The sequence below is a fragment of the Gavialis gangeticus genome, unplaced genomic scaffold (genome assembly GCF_001723915.1).
Source record: "Gavialis gangeticus isolate Ggan-Ray unplaced genomic scaffold, GavGan_comp1, whole genome shotgun sequence".
Lineage (NCBI taxonomy): Eukaryota > Metazoa > Chordata > Crocodylia > Gavialidae > Gavialis > Gavialis gangeticus.
The window spans coordinates 32790849-32803848 of record NW_017728996.1 but is presented as its reverse complement, the minus strand read 5'-3'; the positions used below and the strand labels follow the sequence as shown (position 1 = coordinate 32803848).

The 13000-nt window shown below is 40.9% G+C and overlaps 1 protein-coding gene across 11 annotated transcripts in view; it reads left to right on the top strand.

Moving 5' to 3' along the window:
* The window catches only part of ZNF280D (zinc finger protein 280D), a 109415-nt gene that overhangs the window by 58094 nt on the left and 38321 nt on the right, over positions 1-13000 (top strand). For all 11 annotated transcript variants that reach the window (XM_019504269.1, XM_019504268.1, XM_019504270.1 and 8 more), the window contains 6 exons: positions 1482-1705; positions 7128-7285; positions 7996-8096; positions 8202-8348; positions 9095-9229; positions 11054-11313. In XM_019504269.1, coding sequence (XP_019359814.1) covers positions 1482-1705; positions 7128-7285; positions 7996-8096; positions 8202-8348; positions 9095-9229; positions 11054-11313 — 1025 coding nt within the window. The remainder of the gene's footprint in view (positions 1-1481; positions 1706-7127; positions 7286-7995; positions 8097-8201; positions 8349-9094; positions 9230-11053; positions 11314-13000) is intronic.

The following is a 13000-nucleotide window of genomic DNA, read 5'->3' as shown; positions in this document are numbered from 1 at the left end:
GGTCCCTTCCGACCCTAGAAACTATGAAACTATATAGAAATAATATGGACTGTTCTAGATATGGTGTTTTCAAGGGCTTGAAACAGTTTAAACAAATAGATGCAGCTTCCAAAATGGAGCAATTTGTTCCGTTCCTCTTCTTCCCCAGCCAAAAATCTAAAGCATAATCAAAAATGATATATTTAATATATAGATAATCAAGTACAGCTGTTTGATTTTGATCTATGCCTCAACTTTGGTCCTACAGAAGTTATATTTATTCGGTGGTTTCAGTGCTAAAAGTCATTATAAAAAAGAGGATTTGTGTGGTTATAACCAATCAGATTTTTTCTTAAGAATGAATACACATCTTCAGTAACCCTAGCTAGGATAAATATATTGAATCTGCCATTTTTTTCCTTGAACAGAAAATAAGACTATTGCCAGCCAAGGTCAGAGAAATTAGTACTGTACAGGTAGGCACTGTATCTAGCAGAAAGGAACACCTTTTCTCTGTAACATTCTGGTTTTGTTCAGTGTTGAAGACTTGTATAGTACCTTTTCTCCAAAGAATTTGATACTTTCTAAATATTAAGTTTTATAATACAGTTGATTGATATGTAAACGTTGTCTCCATTTTTAGATAGGGAAACTGAAGCTGTGGCTTCCCATTTCTGTATTCAACAGCAGAATTTGGAAGAAACTTCTGGTGTTGGTCCTGTTGATCCTTTCTGATCAGTTCAACCAATTTCCCTGCCAGAATGTCTTTCTTTAATATAAAATAAACCAAAAAAATATATGAAATATAAAATAAACCAAAAATTAAAAATGCTTACAACTTTTTCCATAGTTCACAGTAAATTCATGCTTCATAACTAACTATGTTGTTTGCAAGGCAGATGTTTTATTTAATTTAAATTATTACTTTGGGAAGGCAAGTAGCTCCTTACTGAAAAAAATGGAGATTGAGAAAGTGAAGTTGTAGTGTTTATTTCAAAAGGTTTTGGCCATTGTGTAAAACAAGATATTAATTCTGCCTTGTGATCAAAGCTTATCTTAAGAGAAAAAAATACCAGTATTTAAATTGTCAAGCCTTTTCTAATCTAAATCTCACCCTTATGTACTTATAAACTTTCAATGCAAAAGTGGGATTATAGGCAAGTAGGGCTGGAAATGAGCCTCAGGAGGTCGTCTAGTTCAGCCCCCTGCTCGGGGCATGTTCTTCTATGACTAAATCATCCCAGTCAAGTGTCTCTCTAACCTGCTCTTAAATTTCCAGGAACGGGGATTCCACAACTACTCTAGGTAACCTTTCCAGTCATTAACTACCTTCATACCATTTAGATTATATATCTGTTCAGGAGCAAAGGCATAACATATTCCAAATTTAAATGAAATGGAAATACAGGTGTTGTCTTTATTGTTTTGTTTTTTATTTTGATAATTCTTAAAACACTAGCGGTGTAGTACTATTTGGTAATTCAGACTTGTCTCTCTTTCAGTATTGCTGTCCAGACATGATAAATAATTTCTTTCCGGGAATGACCAAAACGGAATGTTCACCAAGTAATACTCCTGAATCTGAGAAAGGAAAATTGATTATGTTAGTTAATGACTTTTATTATGGAAAACATGAAGGTGATGTCCAGCAGGTACAACAGGAACAGAAGACTCATACAACTTTTAAGTGCTTCAGCTGTTTGAAAGTTCTTAAAAATAACATAAGGTATATCTGTCTACTCATTCACTTCTGTAATTTAGTCACTGAAAATGTGTTTAAATTGTGATGTCAGAATTGTTTCTGCTGTGGAGAACTAATATAAAATTACTACAGTCTTAAGTAAGATCAGATGTTTTTCTACTTCATGTGAATGTTGGGAGTTAAATTTTGTACAGATTAAAATGGTTAAAAAGGTAAACTGTAGTAAATTGTAATTAGATTAGTTATGATGCTATGGGAATGAAAAGAGCAGGACATTACTACTTCCTTACAGTGTGCCACCCAGATTGATGACATTATCAGTAGATTTCACTATAAATCCCTTTAGGGATCCTCAGTGAATAATAGTTGGTGGTTTACCCTATGTAAGAACTGTTCTTTTGATTAAATAACTTCACTTTCAAATACAGCAAAAAACATTGGTAAGCTGTTTTAATAGGTAGGCCAGTTTGTATCACAGTTGCTTTGGCAGTTAAGGTCATAGTTCTTTCTCATAAGGAAGCTGAAGTAGCAGAATGTAAAGCTGAAAGATGGACTATGGTTTCAAAGGGCACAGTCTGCAAGTTAAAATGAACAGATTTTTGCTAATATTAAACCCATAGCATTAAAATAAAACAAAAGGTTCTTGTAATTGCAGGCATTAAAATCACTATTACATACAGTTAAAACCTAAGTCACAAGTAAAAGTACTAGTCATTTGTCTTTTAAGCAGCTGGAAAATATTGTATGCTGTCAGACCTTCAAAGGATTTACTCTCATGGCTTTATAGTTGCTGTTGGCTGTGGCATTTCCTTCCTTTCAATGTATCATAAAAACTGTAAACAGTATTTGAAGTGGATTGAAAAAAGTTTTCTTTTTGTATGCGTAATGGCTTTTACTGTACAATAAGAGCGTCTCTTTTTTTTTATATCCTCTTGAGAATACTCCGTAGGAAATGGTCCTAAAACATAAGAATATTTTTATGTAAAAGATTATTAAACAAAATTCTTGATTTTTTACTAATGAACTTAATTGATGATAACCTATTTTAGATTTTTTTAGTGAACAGATTGTGTTTTCAAAACATGCATATCTTGGAGTTTTACTTTTAGCCAGAATTGACTGGTGCACTTTAAACTTACAAAAATGTTTTTGACTTTGTTTGCACCAGCCAGTATAAGAGCCTAAAATGAAGTCTTATTCTTATATATTGTAGAGGGTATGGGTGGGTGGGCATAGGTTTGTGGGGTCCTGTGGGTACATGGTGTGTTTGTGGGGCAATTGGATAGGTGTGGTGGGATGGGATTTGTGGGGAGACTGTGTGGCTGGGGAGGGTTGTGGCTTGTGTGGAGTGGGAGGATGGCTGAGGTATATGGGGGTATGGGGGGGTGTGTGTGTGTGTGTGTAACTCTGCATTCTCGCACTTGCTTGCTGTCTGTATTGTGTGCGCTTTCTCTCGCTCTCTCCTCCCTCCCTCATTGCCTGGAGTCCCTGCCAGTGCTCCTGCCAGCCTGGACTCTTCACTCCTGGCCCCGAGGCACTGGCGCAGGCTCCGTACTCCCACCCACCTGCCACCACTTCCTCCTCCCGTTTGCCACTGTTGCCCTTCTCCTGCTGCTTCCGAATCTTCCTGCCTGCTGCTGCCACTTCCCTGTTTCCCCCTCAATTGTTGCTCCTGCACCATGTTGTTCCCAGCTGCATGGCTGAGACCACAGAATGCAGCAGGAGCTGGCCTAGCCTGGCCGGCACTGCACAGAGCCAGCCAAGAATCGCAGGGGCCAGGGTGGGCCAGGTCAGCTCTTGATGTGTTGGCTCCTGTGGTCTCGGCAATGCATCTTAAGAAACATGCAGAGCCAGAATGGCTGTTGAGGGGTAGAGGTGGGGAGAAGTGGTGGCAGCAGGTGGGGAAATGCAGTGGGCAGTGGTGGCAGGTGGGCGGGTGTGAGCACAGAGACAGCTGGGTGGGAGCACAGAGCCCATGCTGGTGCCCTGGGGCCAGGACTGGCAGAGGCCCAGGCTGGCAGGGGCTGTGGAGCTGGGCCAGCTCCCCCCTCTCCCTGATGACACAGCTCAGCCTGGCTCCCTGCTGGGCTTTGCCAGCCCAGGTCCCACATTCCTGTCACCCTGCCCTGGCACCAGGGCATTGGCGTGGGCCCCATGCTCCTGCCTAGCTGTCACTGCACTCATGCCTGTCCATCCACTCGCTGGTGCTGCCACCACCACATCCCTGCTTTCCTGCCTGCTGATGCCACTTCTCCCCACCTTCTGCCCACCCGCCAGCCACTCCAGCACCACATGGTTCCCAGCTGCATCACTAGGGCTGCAGGGCAGTGGGAGGCGGCACAGCCTGGCCCCAAGGACTGGAGCAGTCTCTGGCATCCTCCCCTCCCCTCTGAATTTTTAGCTGAGTTGCACATCTGGATGGATGGAGGGAGGGGGGAAACAGCCCCGGGGTCGCAAGGTTGGAAGTCTCTGCTTAGGCGGAGGCTTCCGGTTGGTCGGGGAGGGTTTGGGGTGGGGCAGGGCTGGGTGGGCCTTACTGCTGCAATTGTAGGGTCCTGCCACCAGCTCCCCCTGGGTCCTGCTGCCAGTGGTGCCTTGTCATCTTTGACAGGCAGCTAGAGGCAGATGATAATTTTTTAGGGGCCTTGCAGGCCAGATAGAATGGCCTGGTGGGCTGGATCTGACCCGTGGGACATATTTTGCCCACCCCTGGCTTAGATGCTGAGCCATCATCAGGGTTTCTTTTTTTTTTTTTCCCCACTGTCCAGGATGTTCTTATACAATCTGTTGGATGGATTCCTGTTCATTTTTCTGGAATTGTTTTTCACTGTGGATTACTACTGGTGCCATGGGAATGTCTCTTCCAAAGCAAGCTAGTGGGAAAAAATGCACTTAATTTTTGTCTGTTTGTCTAGCTTAAACTTCCAGCCATTGAATCTTGTTATGTGTCTGTTTGCTAATTAAATAACCCTCTACTTTTCAGGAATCTTTTCATGATATAGGTCTTTCTGGACTGTAAGTTGTCTTTCAGCCTTTGCTAGTATAAAGTAAAAAGGCTGAGCTGCTTTAACTTTTAACTGAAACCAAATCTTCTTGTATACCTTTTTTTGTGCCTCTTTCTGAATCCTTTCCATTTTATCCACATGTGCTAGATACAGTATTCCAGTAATGGTCTTCTGAAATTAATATACAGTAATAATACCAACTCCATATTTTCCCCTGAATATTTCCCTGTTTGTACATACTTGTACAGTACATATTACTATAAGTAGTTTTAGCTGCCTTCAGATTTGGAGCTCATATTCAGCTGGCCAACCACCATCACCTTTGCAATACCTCCAAGAACTGACTTATCCTTGTCATTATTTACCAGTCTGTAACCTTTACTACTAGCTATGACTAGCGTGACTACGCAGCCTGACTTGCTAGAGTGGGTCTCCTACCGTCAGGACCTGTGGATACCTTTGTGAGAGAATGATTGAAGTGTAGGTATGATCAATAATACACACCCCTGTTGCCACTTCTGCCACCTCCTCCTTCTCCCCTGTACTTCAGAGGTTTAGAAGTGGAGGAGAACTGGGAGTGATGATTATATTAGGTGATGTTACCATTTTGATTGATGGATTGTGGGCTTTGAATAAAGCACTTTTGCTCTCGTCTCGGCTCACGTTAAAACTCCAAGAATGTTCCATGGCTTCATAGTGAAATTCATGACTCCTAGGTTGTGCTCTTGTGGACCAGTGCATTTATGCATTAGTACTTACTTTTTCCACATTTAAGTTTCTCTTAAAAACCCATTTCTGCCATGTTGCTCATAAGGAAAGGAATCGACTTGTCTATGAACTTCCTTTTTTTTGTGAGGGGGTTCCCTTTTGTCTTAGATTCTAAAACTTAAGTTATAGGCTATGTGTAGCAAGGGTTCTTTTCTTGAAAGTATGGAAAGCATCAAGCATATCTTAGAATTATCATCAGGGAAATACCAAGTGACTTAGCCTTCTTATAGATCAGATGCCATCTATATTGATCTTTAGGCTAGCTCCTTCAGACCTTTTTATTAGGAAGTTCACTGTACATACATCATTGGCAATCTCATCACAGCACTAAAGCTTTTGGAGTAGTGACATTCTTTCTTTTGAAAGCTTCAAAAATTATCATCTATCCTAAAGATATGTTGTACCATGAAAGCTTCTAGAACTACCAGAGTTGATGGAGGAGGTTTCTGGATTCAGCTACCAATACCCTCAATGCTGATCCAATTTTGACACTTGATAGCTTCAGGCTTCTTGTGAAGCTGCAGTTCTACACAGGGGTGTGTGAAATGGGCCATATTTGATTCAGATTCTGATTCCGTCCGAATCAGGGATAGTGATTCGATTCGTTGATTCGGATCACTGTCCCGATTCAATTCGGCCAAATGCAGATCTGAAGATTCAATGCTGATTCGGAGAATCAGCGATTCAGCCATAGACACAGCCTTACGCGTTTTTTCTATGTGCCTCGAGGTACCAGGTGCCGCTTGTGAATGCTGCAATGGTGGGGCAGATGGAGCAACCCATAGGAGCATGGGGGGCAGGGGCCTCAGTGTGCGCGGTGGCAAACCTAGAAGTACTTCGGGGGGGGGGGGGCACACCTCTCTGGCTCAGTAATCAGCTGTGGGGGGACGCTGGGTGCCCTGCCAGACCCAGGAGGCACCAGTTGTCAAGCTGGAGGGGTGCGGGGTGGCCCTGCAGGGCACTCCCCAGTAGACTGGAAGTGGATTGGAAGTGCTTCTGGTCTAGATCCAGGTCTGCTGCAGAGCACGCTGGGGACCCCTTGGCACTCATGTGGGATATTCCATCCGCCCCAGCATTGCAGCATTCATGAGCTGCCTGGTACCTAGAGGTATGTAGAAAAAACATTTAAAGCTGCGTCTGTGTCCTGATTCTTTCCAAATTGACTGGGAGAGTTCCGATTCGATTCAGAGAGATTAAAGGGTCTCCTGATTCAATTTGGATTCAGAGATTCAGCCACCAAATCTCCACCGAATTGAATCGGCGACCGAAGCTTTGCATAGCTTTAGTTCTACAGAACTCAAGGGCAGTGAGTTTTGAGGAAGGGGGCAGGTTGACTTGTTCATTATTTTTTCTTCCTGCTGCTCCATATTAAATGGCAATTATATCAGTGGCAAAGCTATAACAAAAATTTAAATAACAATACTGTAGCTTGCCTAATATGTAGGATGTTTTACTTAATATTCAGGATATCTCATTAAGTTCATCGTCAGTTTATGAAAATTGTGACACTTCAAATGAATTGTAACGAGTACTCGTATTTCTTATAATTTTGGAAAGCTCAAGAGTGCTTTTACAACATTTTGAAGGCTTCACTTTACATGTTGCATGCCGACTTCATCACGTATGGCTTTTGTTTAAACATAGCTTATGCACCTGTTCCCTATCATTTATAGGTTTATGAACCACATGAAACATCACTTAGAGCTTGAGAAGCAGAGCAGTGAAAGTTGGGAAAGCCACACCACCTGTCAACACTGTTATCGTCAGTTTCCCACACCCTTCCAGCTGCAGTGCCACATTGAAAGTACACACACCCCTTACGAATCTTCTAGTAAGTTAGGCTGCTTTTATATTTAATCAGTGTTTGTACAGTTTAGATTTTTTTTTCTTTTTAGCAGTTTGCAGTCTGGGCATAAAAGCTGACATGATAAACCATTGTTGCATGAAAAAAAAATTGCAATTTGAGATAGGTTGATCATCAGTTAGTTTATCAACTTTTGTCCCAGTCCAATGTGACTGGGAATTCCTGTTGCCAGATTTCTTGTAGTTTGAAATCTGAATGGGTTTTGCCAGGACCTCCTCATTGCAGTACTCCTAGTTTTGAGAGCAGAATGAATCTGCAGTTTAAGGCAGAGGTGGCCTAGGTAAGACAAGTGGCATGGGCAGCCATTGTGCATGGCCCATGGAAGATTGGGGAAGGAACAGGCAGCATCATGGCAGAAAGGGCAGTAAGTACAAAGCAAAGCAAGCAAATTGGGCAATTAGCACTGGGAAGGAAACAAAACAGCAGATCAGGCAAAATAGCAGATCAGGAGCAAAAATCAGAGCAGTTGATTCAGCAGGGGAAGGGGATTGGAGTGGCACTTGGGAAGGTGTGGGGCTAATTTGTGACACACTTGCTGAAAAGGTTGACCCCCACAGGTTTAAGATATCTTTATATTACATATGCACTGTTTTATGTGTGTGTTTTATACATGATGCTCCATTTTCTGTCTCCAAACCCAAAGGTGTGCACATTGATTATGTCTCTTTCTTTTTCAGCTATTTGTAAAATTTGTGAATTATCCTTTGAAACTGAGCAAGTTCTTTTGCAACATATGAAGGACAATCATAAGCCAGGTGAAATGCCATACGTTTGCCAGGTACTTCAGAGTGTTCAGTTTTGTATTGAGCTGCTCTTTTTCCCTGATTAACATTTTAAAATCAAGCTAAGGTTTCATTAGGCTAAATTATGCTTCTGTCTCTAGGTGTGCAATTATAGATCCTCAGCTTTTTCAGATGTAGAAACCCATTTTAGAACTGTTCATGAAAACACAAAACATTTGCTGTGTCCATTTTGTCTCAAAGTGATAAAAATTGGAGCGCCATACATGCATCATTATATGAAGCATCAGGTAAGCAGTTACTTTTTGTCCCTTCACATTCTAGAAGTATGGCCAAAAAGCAACATGTAATATTAACATGTATCATCCACTCTGAAAATACCTTAGTATTTAGTTGTTTGTATAATCATTGATATAGAGAGAATAGCTAAGTTTGAAAATATTACAAGTGAATAAATTAATAAGGAGAAAAAGTTGCTGTCTAAAATTTTGGCCCACTTTCTTTGGAGTGATGTAAATAAACAGCTTGTTCTATTGAGAGATCTCCTCTGCATTGACATGTGAGCATTTTTGGTGGGTAACTTCTATTACCAGTGAAAGTAGCTACACAACTAAACATCATTGCATGTCTGTGAAAGAATGCATGTATTATGTCATTACTTCAATGTGTTATGCTGCCCAAGATGGGTTTTTTTAAGTCTGTGACAAAACTTTGACTAAATCAAAGGGGAGCAGCTACAGGATCCTTGAGTAGTTATTTTTTACTTGTGATATCTTCAAACTGATAACCCAGATAGTACAACTTCATAGTACTTATGTAATGTGCTTTACATTTCAAAAGTGTTTTATGTTTTCAAAGCACTTTACAAACATTCACTTTCTGGTCTGTTTTACAGTATTTTGGCTTATAAGATTATTAAAGGATTGGTTTTCTAATTTTAATAATGGGGTTGTAATTACTCAGGATAAGTTAATATGGGAGTTTCAGTTAATCAAAAGATTCCTGCTTACTATAGATTGTCTTCCATTTTTAAAAGAAAAAAGGAATATACCGTTGTACTAAGTGCAGACTGCAGTTTTTGACATGCAAAGAGAAAATGGATCACAAGACTCAGCATCATCGGACATTTAGAAAACCTAAGCAATTAGAAGGATTGCCTCCCGGAACTAAAGTAAGCTTACTTAATATAAATAGAGGGAAAAGTAGGAAAAATTATCTGGGTAGAGTAATACTTAGGAAAAGTAGAAAGAAATTCTCCTTCCCTGCCCATGACAGTGAATATTGTATCACTGCCATGTCACTTAATACTATCTTGTATTCCTAAAGTTGCTATGAATCTCATGTCTTTCTCCACAGCTGCATATATGCAAATTGCAACATACAGAAATAGTAGCCCAACCATGATTTTTTTTTTGGTATGAGGTGTGTCCCTATTGCTTTGTCAAACTGCTGGCTCTGCCTTTCTTTTTCTTTCCTGAGAAAAAAACATGGACTCCAGCTTGGTTGGCTGTATAGAACATAGCATCAATAGCAAAGAATCTTCACTTTTTCTCAGCTTGCATGGGGTATGGAGGGGAATGGCAGCAACCAAGCAGGGGACAGAAGTTGCTGTTCCTTGGTTAGTTTTACACTTCTGTGTTTATATATTTTGATTGGTATGTGTAGCAGCTCTGGTTGACCTTCCTCAAGAAGAAGCAGAATGAGTGAAAACTAGCCAGTTAGATGAGTATTTCCCTGTAGGATTAGCAATTTTTCTTTTTTAATACCTACTTCTGGAAGGTCTGAAAACCTATACTCCATGTGAGGAAAACCTATGGAATTGGTGGGTGTTAGCTAATAGATCTGGGGGAAGTTGATGAACTTGACCATACTGTGTGCATCTACAGCCCAGTTTTGAAAACCCCCAAGGATGGAGCTTCCACCACCTCTCTGGATAACTTGTTCCAGTGTTTTACTACCCTGCTACCCTCCCGGTAAAGCATCACTGTCTACACAAGCAGCGCTGTTAGACTGGAGTAACTCTGCTATAGGATAGTACTACTCAATAGAAGTACCGTTCTGTGATGGAGTTATTTATTCTGTCACAATGCGTGTATAGGGCTGTCTGCCAGCTAGCCCTGTACTATAGCACCTTCATGCCCCAGCCAGCCCCTCTGCAGCATGTTGATCCAGGCAGGAAGAGCCCCAGGCTGGCAGACTGACCCCTGGACCCCCCTGCCAGCTGTGTTTGCACCACCCTGTTTCAACATGTTACATTTCCACGTACACATGTAAATGCTGTGTCCAGGAACAATAAACTCCAGTGCAAATTAATTTTACGTGTAGATGTACCCACACACTCTCATTTTCAGTCCCTGTAGAACTATATTTGAACCATGTTTCTTAAGCTGTGTAATTATTGTACTTCATAGTTTTGCTCAGCAGCCAGGTGTGACTGGTGAACTCAGACTGGTGGGGTGGTAGAGCGTCTCATGGGAGTGGCTGTAAACCACCCCCTCCCCACCTCTGCTCCTATGGGATGCTCCACCACCCCACCAGTCTGAGTTCACCAGTGCGCCTGTAGGCAACTATATACCCTTTTAATAAACCCTTAGGATAGATTTCAAACTTCAGTGATGATGGCATAATTTTTTTTTAAAATAAAAGTCATGGCCTGAAGACTCGGTAATAAAAGTTATGCTTAATTTATTTGGAACTTTCAGCTCTGTCACCTTTTTGCTACCCATATTCCTTGTTTGGCAAAAACCAGAAGACTTCCTTAACTAGTAGAAAATGATATAATTCAGTATCCATTTCTTGTGAAGCAACATTTTCCTAACAATAGCTATTTATTGTTGTGTTCGGTGACATGAGCAGATTCTGCAGGATGCATGAAAGACTTACTTGATCTTATGTAAGCTGGAGTTTCAAAAATTTAAAAGCAACTCAAAATGGGGTCATTTATTTTAAAACCTTTTTTTAAAGACATTTTATTTTATTTTATTTTGTTTCTTAGGTTACTATTCGAGCTTCTGTTGGACCTCTTCAGTCTGGATCATCTGCTACTTCTTCAGTTAGCACAAGCACTTCCACATTTCAGTTGTCTCCTAAAACTAAAAATACAAACACTAAAAATCATAACAAATCTAATTCAAATAAAACAAAGTCAAAATCAAAACCATCAACTATACCGAAGAAGCAAAACACATGGACCAACAGTAGCAACACCAGCAAAAAAAAAAATAAAGTTGCAAATACAGCATTGTATAATCTAAGGTAAAAATATTTGACTTAATTTTAAAATATATCTTTAATATACTTAAAGCTAATTAAAGATTAGTTTATTAAGATCCATTAAGATTAAAATACAGAGGTTTTTGTGATGTTCAGTTGGGAGGGAGTAGATTTAGTGGAAACACTAGGTATAGACATGCAACAATTACACGACTTTTAAACGATACTGATACAAGCTGTTAGGGCATAACTGTTATATCTGCATGATTCGATAGGGCAGTAGATTTCAGCCTGTGCTCTGCAGACTTCTAGGGGTCTGCAGATTGTGTCTAATGAGTCTGCAAAAGATTGCTGTGATCAGTCAAAAGTATGCAAATACCTATACTTATAATTCAGAGGGATCTTTGCCTCCATTTGAAATTTCCAAAAGGGTCCACACATCCATTCATATTTTGTTAGGGTCCTCAAATGAAAAAAGATTGAAAACTACTTCTGCAGGCATACAAATGCAGCAAAACTATTCCAACTTTTAAGTCTTGATTCATATAAGGTGAGAGCTAGGGTGATTTTAACTTACATGGCTACAGGATCCTGCAGAGGTAGCAGGTTTAGTGTAACAGCTGCTTCTCATTCCCAAGCAGCAGCAGCAGCTCCCCCACCTTTTTAAAGGCCCCAAAACATACAATTGCCCTTACCCTTTGTATGTTAATCTTGTTTTGATGGCAGTGGTTCTTGGCAATAGAAGAAGAGCTGACATGGAAATGACTAGCATTTTACTAAATTTAGATTTCGTGTGTGTGTGTGTGTGTGTGTGTGTGTGTGTTGGGGGACATTAAATATTAAAAATGCTAAATATTAATTAGTGACTTGGGAGAGGATAAAGATGTGTGTTCATGTCTTGTCTGTCCTAGAAGGTCTTTGATGATTGGATAACTAACAAATTATTCCAGAAGTGGAGAGTGAAAGCATAGCGGTTGAGAAGATGGGATGATTAATCTAAGACTTATTTTTTTTCTTTGTTATTTTACTTAATTGAATAATCTTTGGTATAAAGGATTTAAAGATTATGAGCCTCAGCCTTTCAGTTAAAGTGCTAAATCTCATGATGTTCATGTTTTGAGATGCCCAACAAAATCTCTCAGTAGTGAAACTGAGGAAGGGCAAATGACGTACCAGCTCTGGGGGCTGACTTGTGAGTGCCAGAATGGCACATCCCCTTCCCCCTGCACACACAGCCCTCTAGGCTTTGCTTGAATATCCCTGCCCCACCTGGATAGGGATCCCTGCCCCACTAGGTCCTCTAGGACTGCCCTCTTCCTTCTGCCCTCACCTGTACCCCATATCTCCAGCACTTTCCTCCTCGTCTTCCTGTACCCTCCCCCCATTCACCCCCCACTGCCCCTCCTCTCAGTGGAGGGGAGTTTTTCCAAAGATATGAAACACATTAGTTATACTTCTGGAACCTCTGGCAAGATTAGGCACAATCCAATTAGTATTCCTAATTTAAGGCTTAGTGTTTTTTGTTTTTTAAAGTTTATAAGGACTTTGAGGGAGATGAGCATCAGGGGTAGAGGGAAAGCCTCAGGCTTTTTTATGCATAATGAAATGTGAGAGCAAGGAGGAATCATAGAATCGTAGACGTAGGGTCGGAAGGGACCTTGTAGATCTTCAAGTCCGACCCCCCCACCTGGGCGGGAGAAAAACTGGACTCAAATGAGTCCAGCCAGGT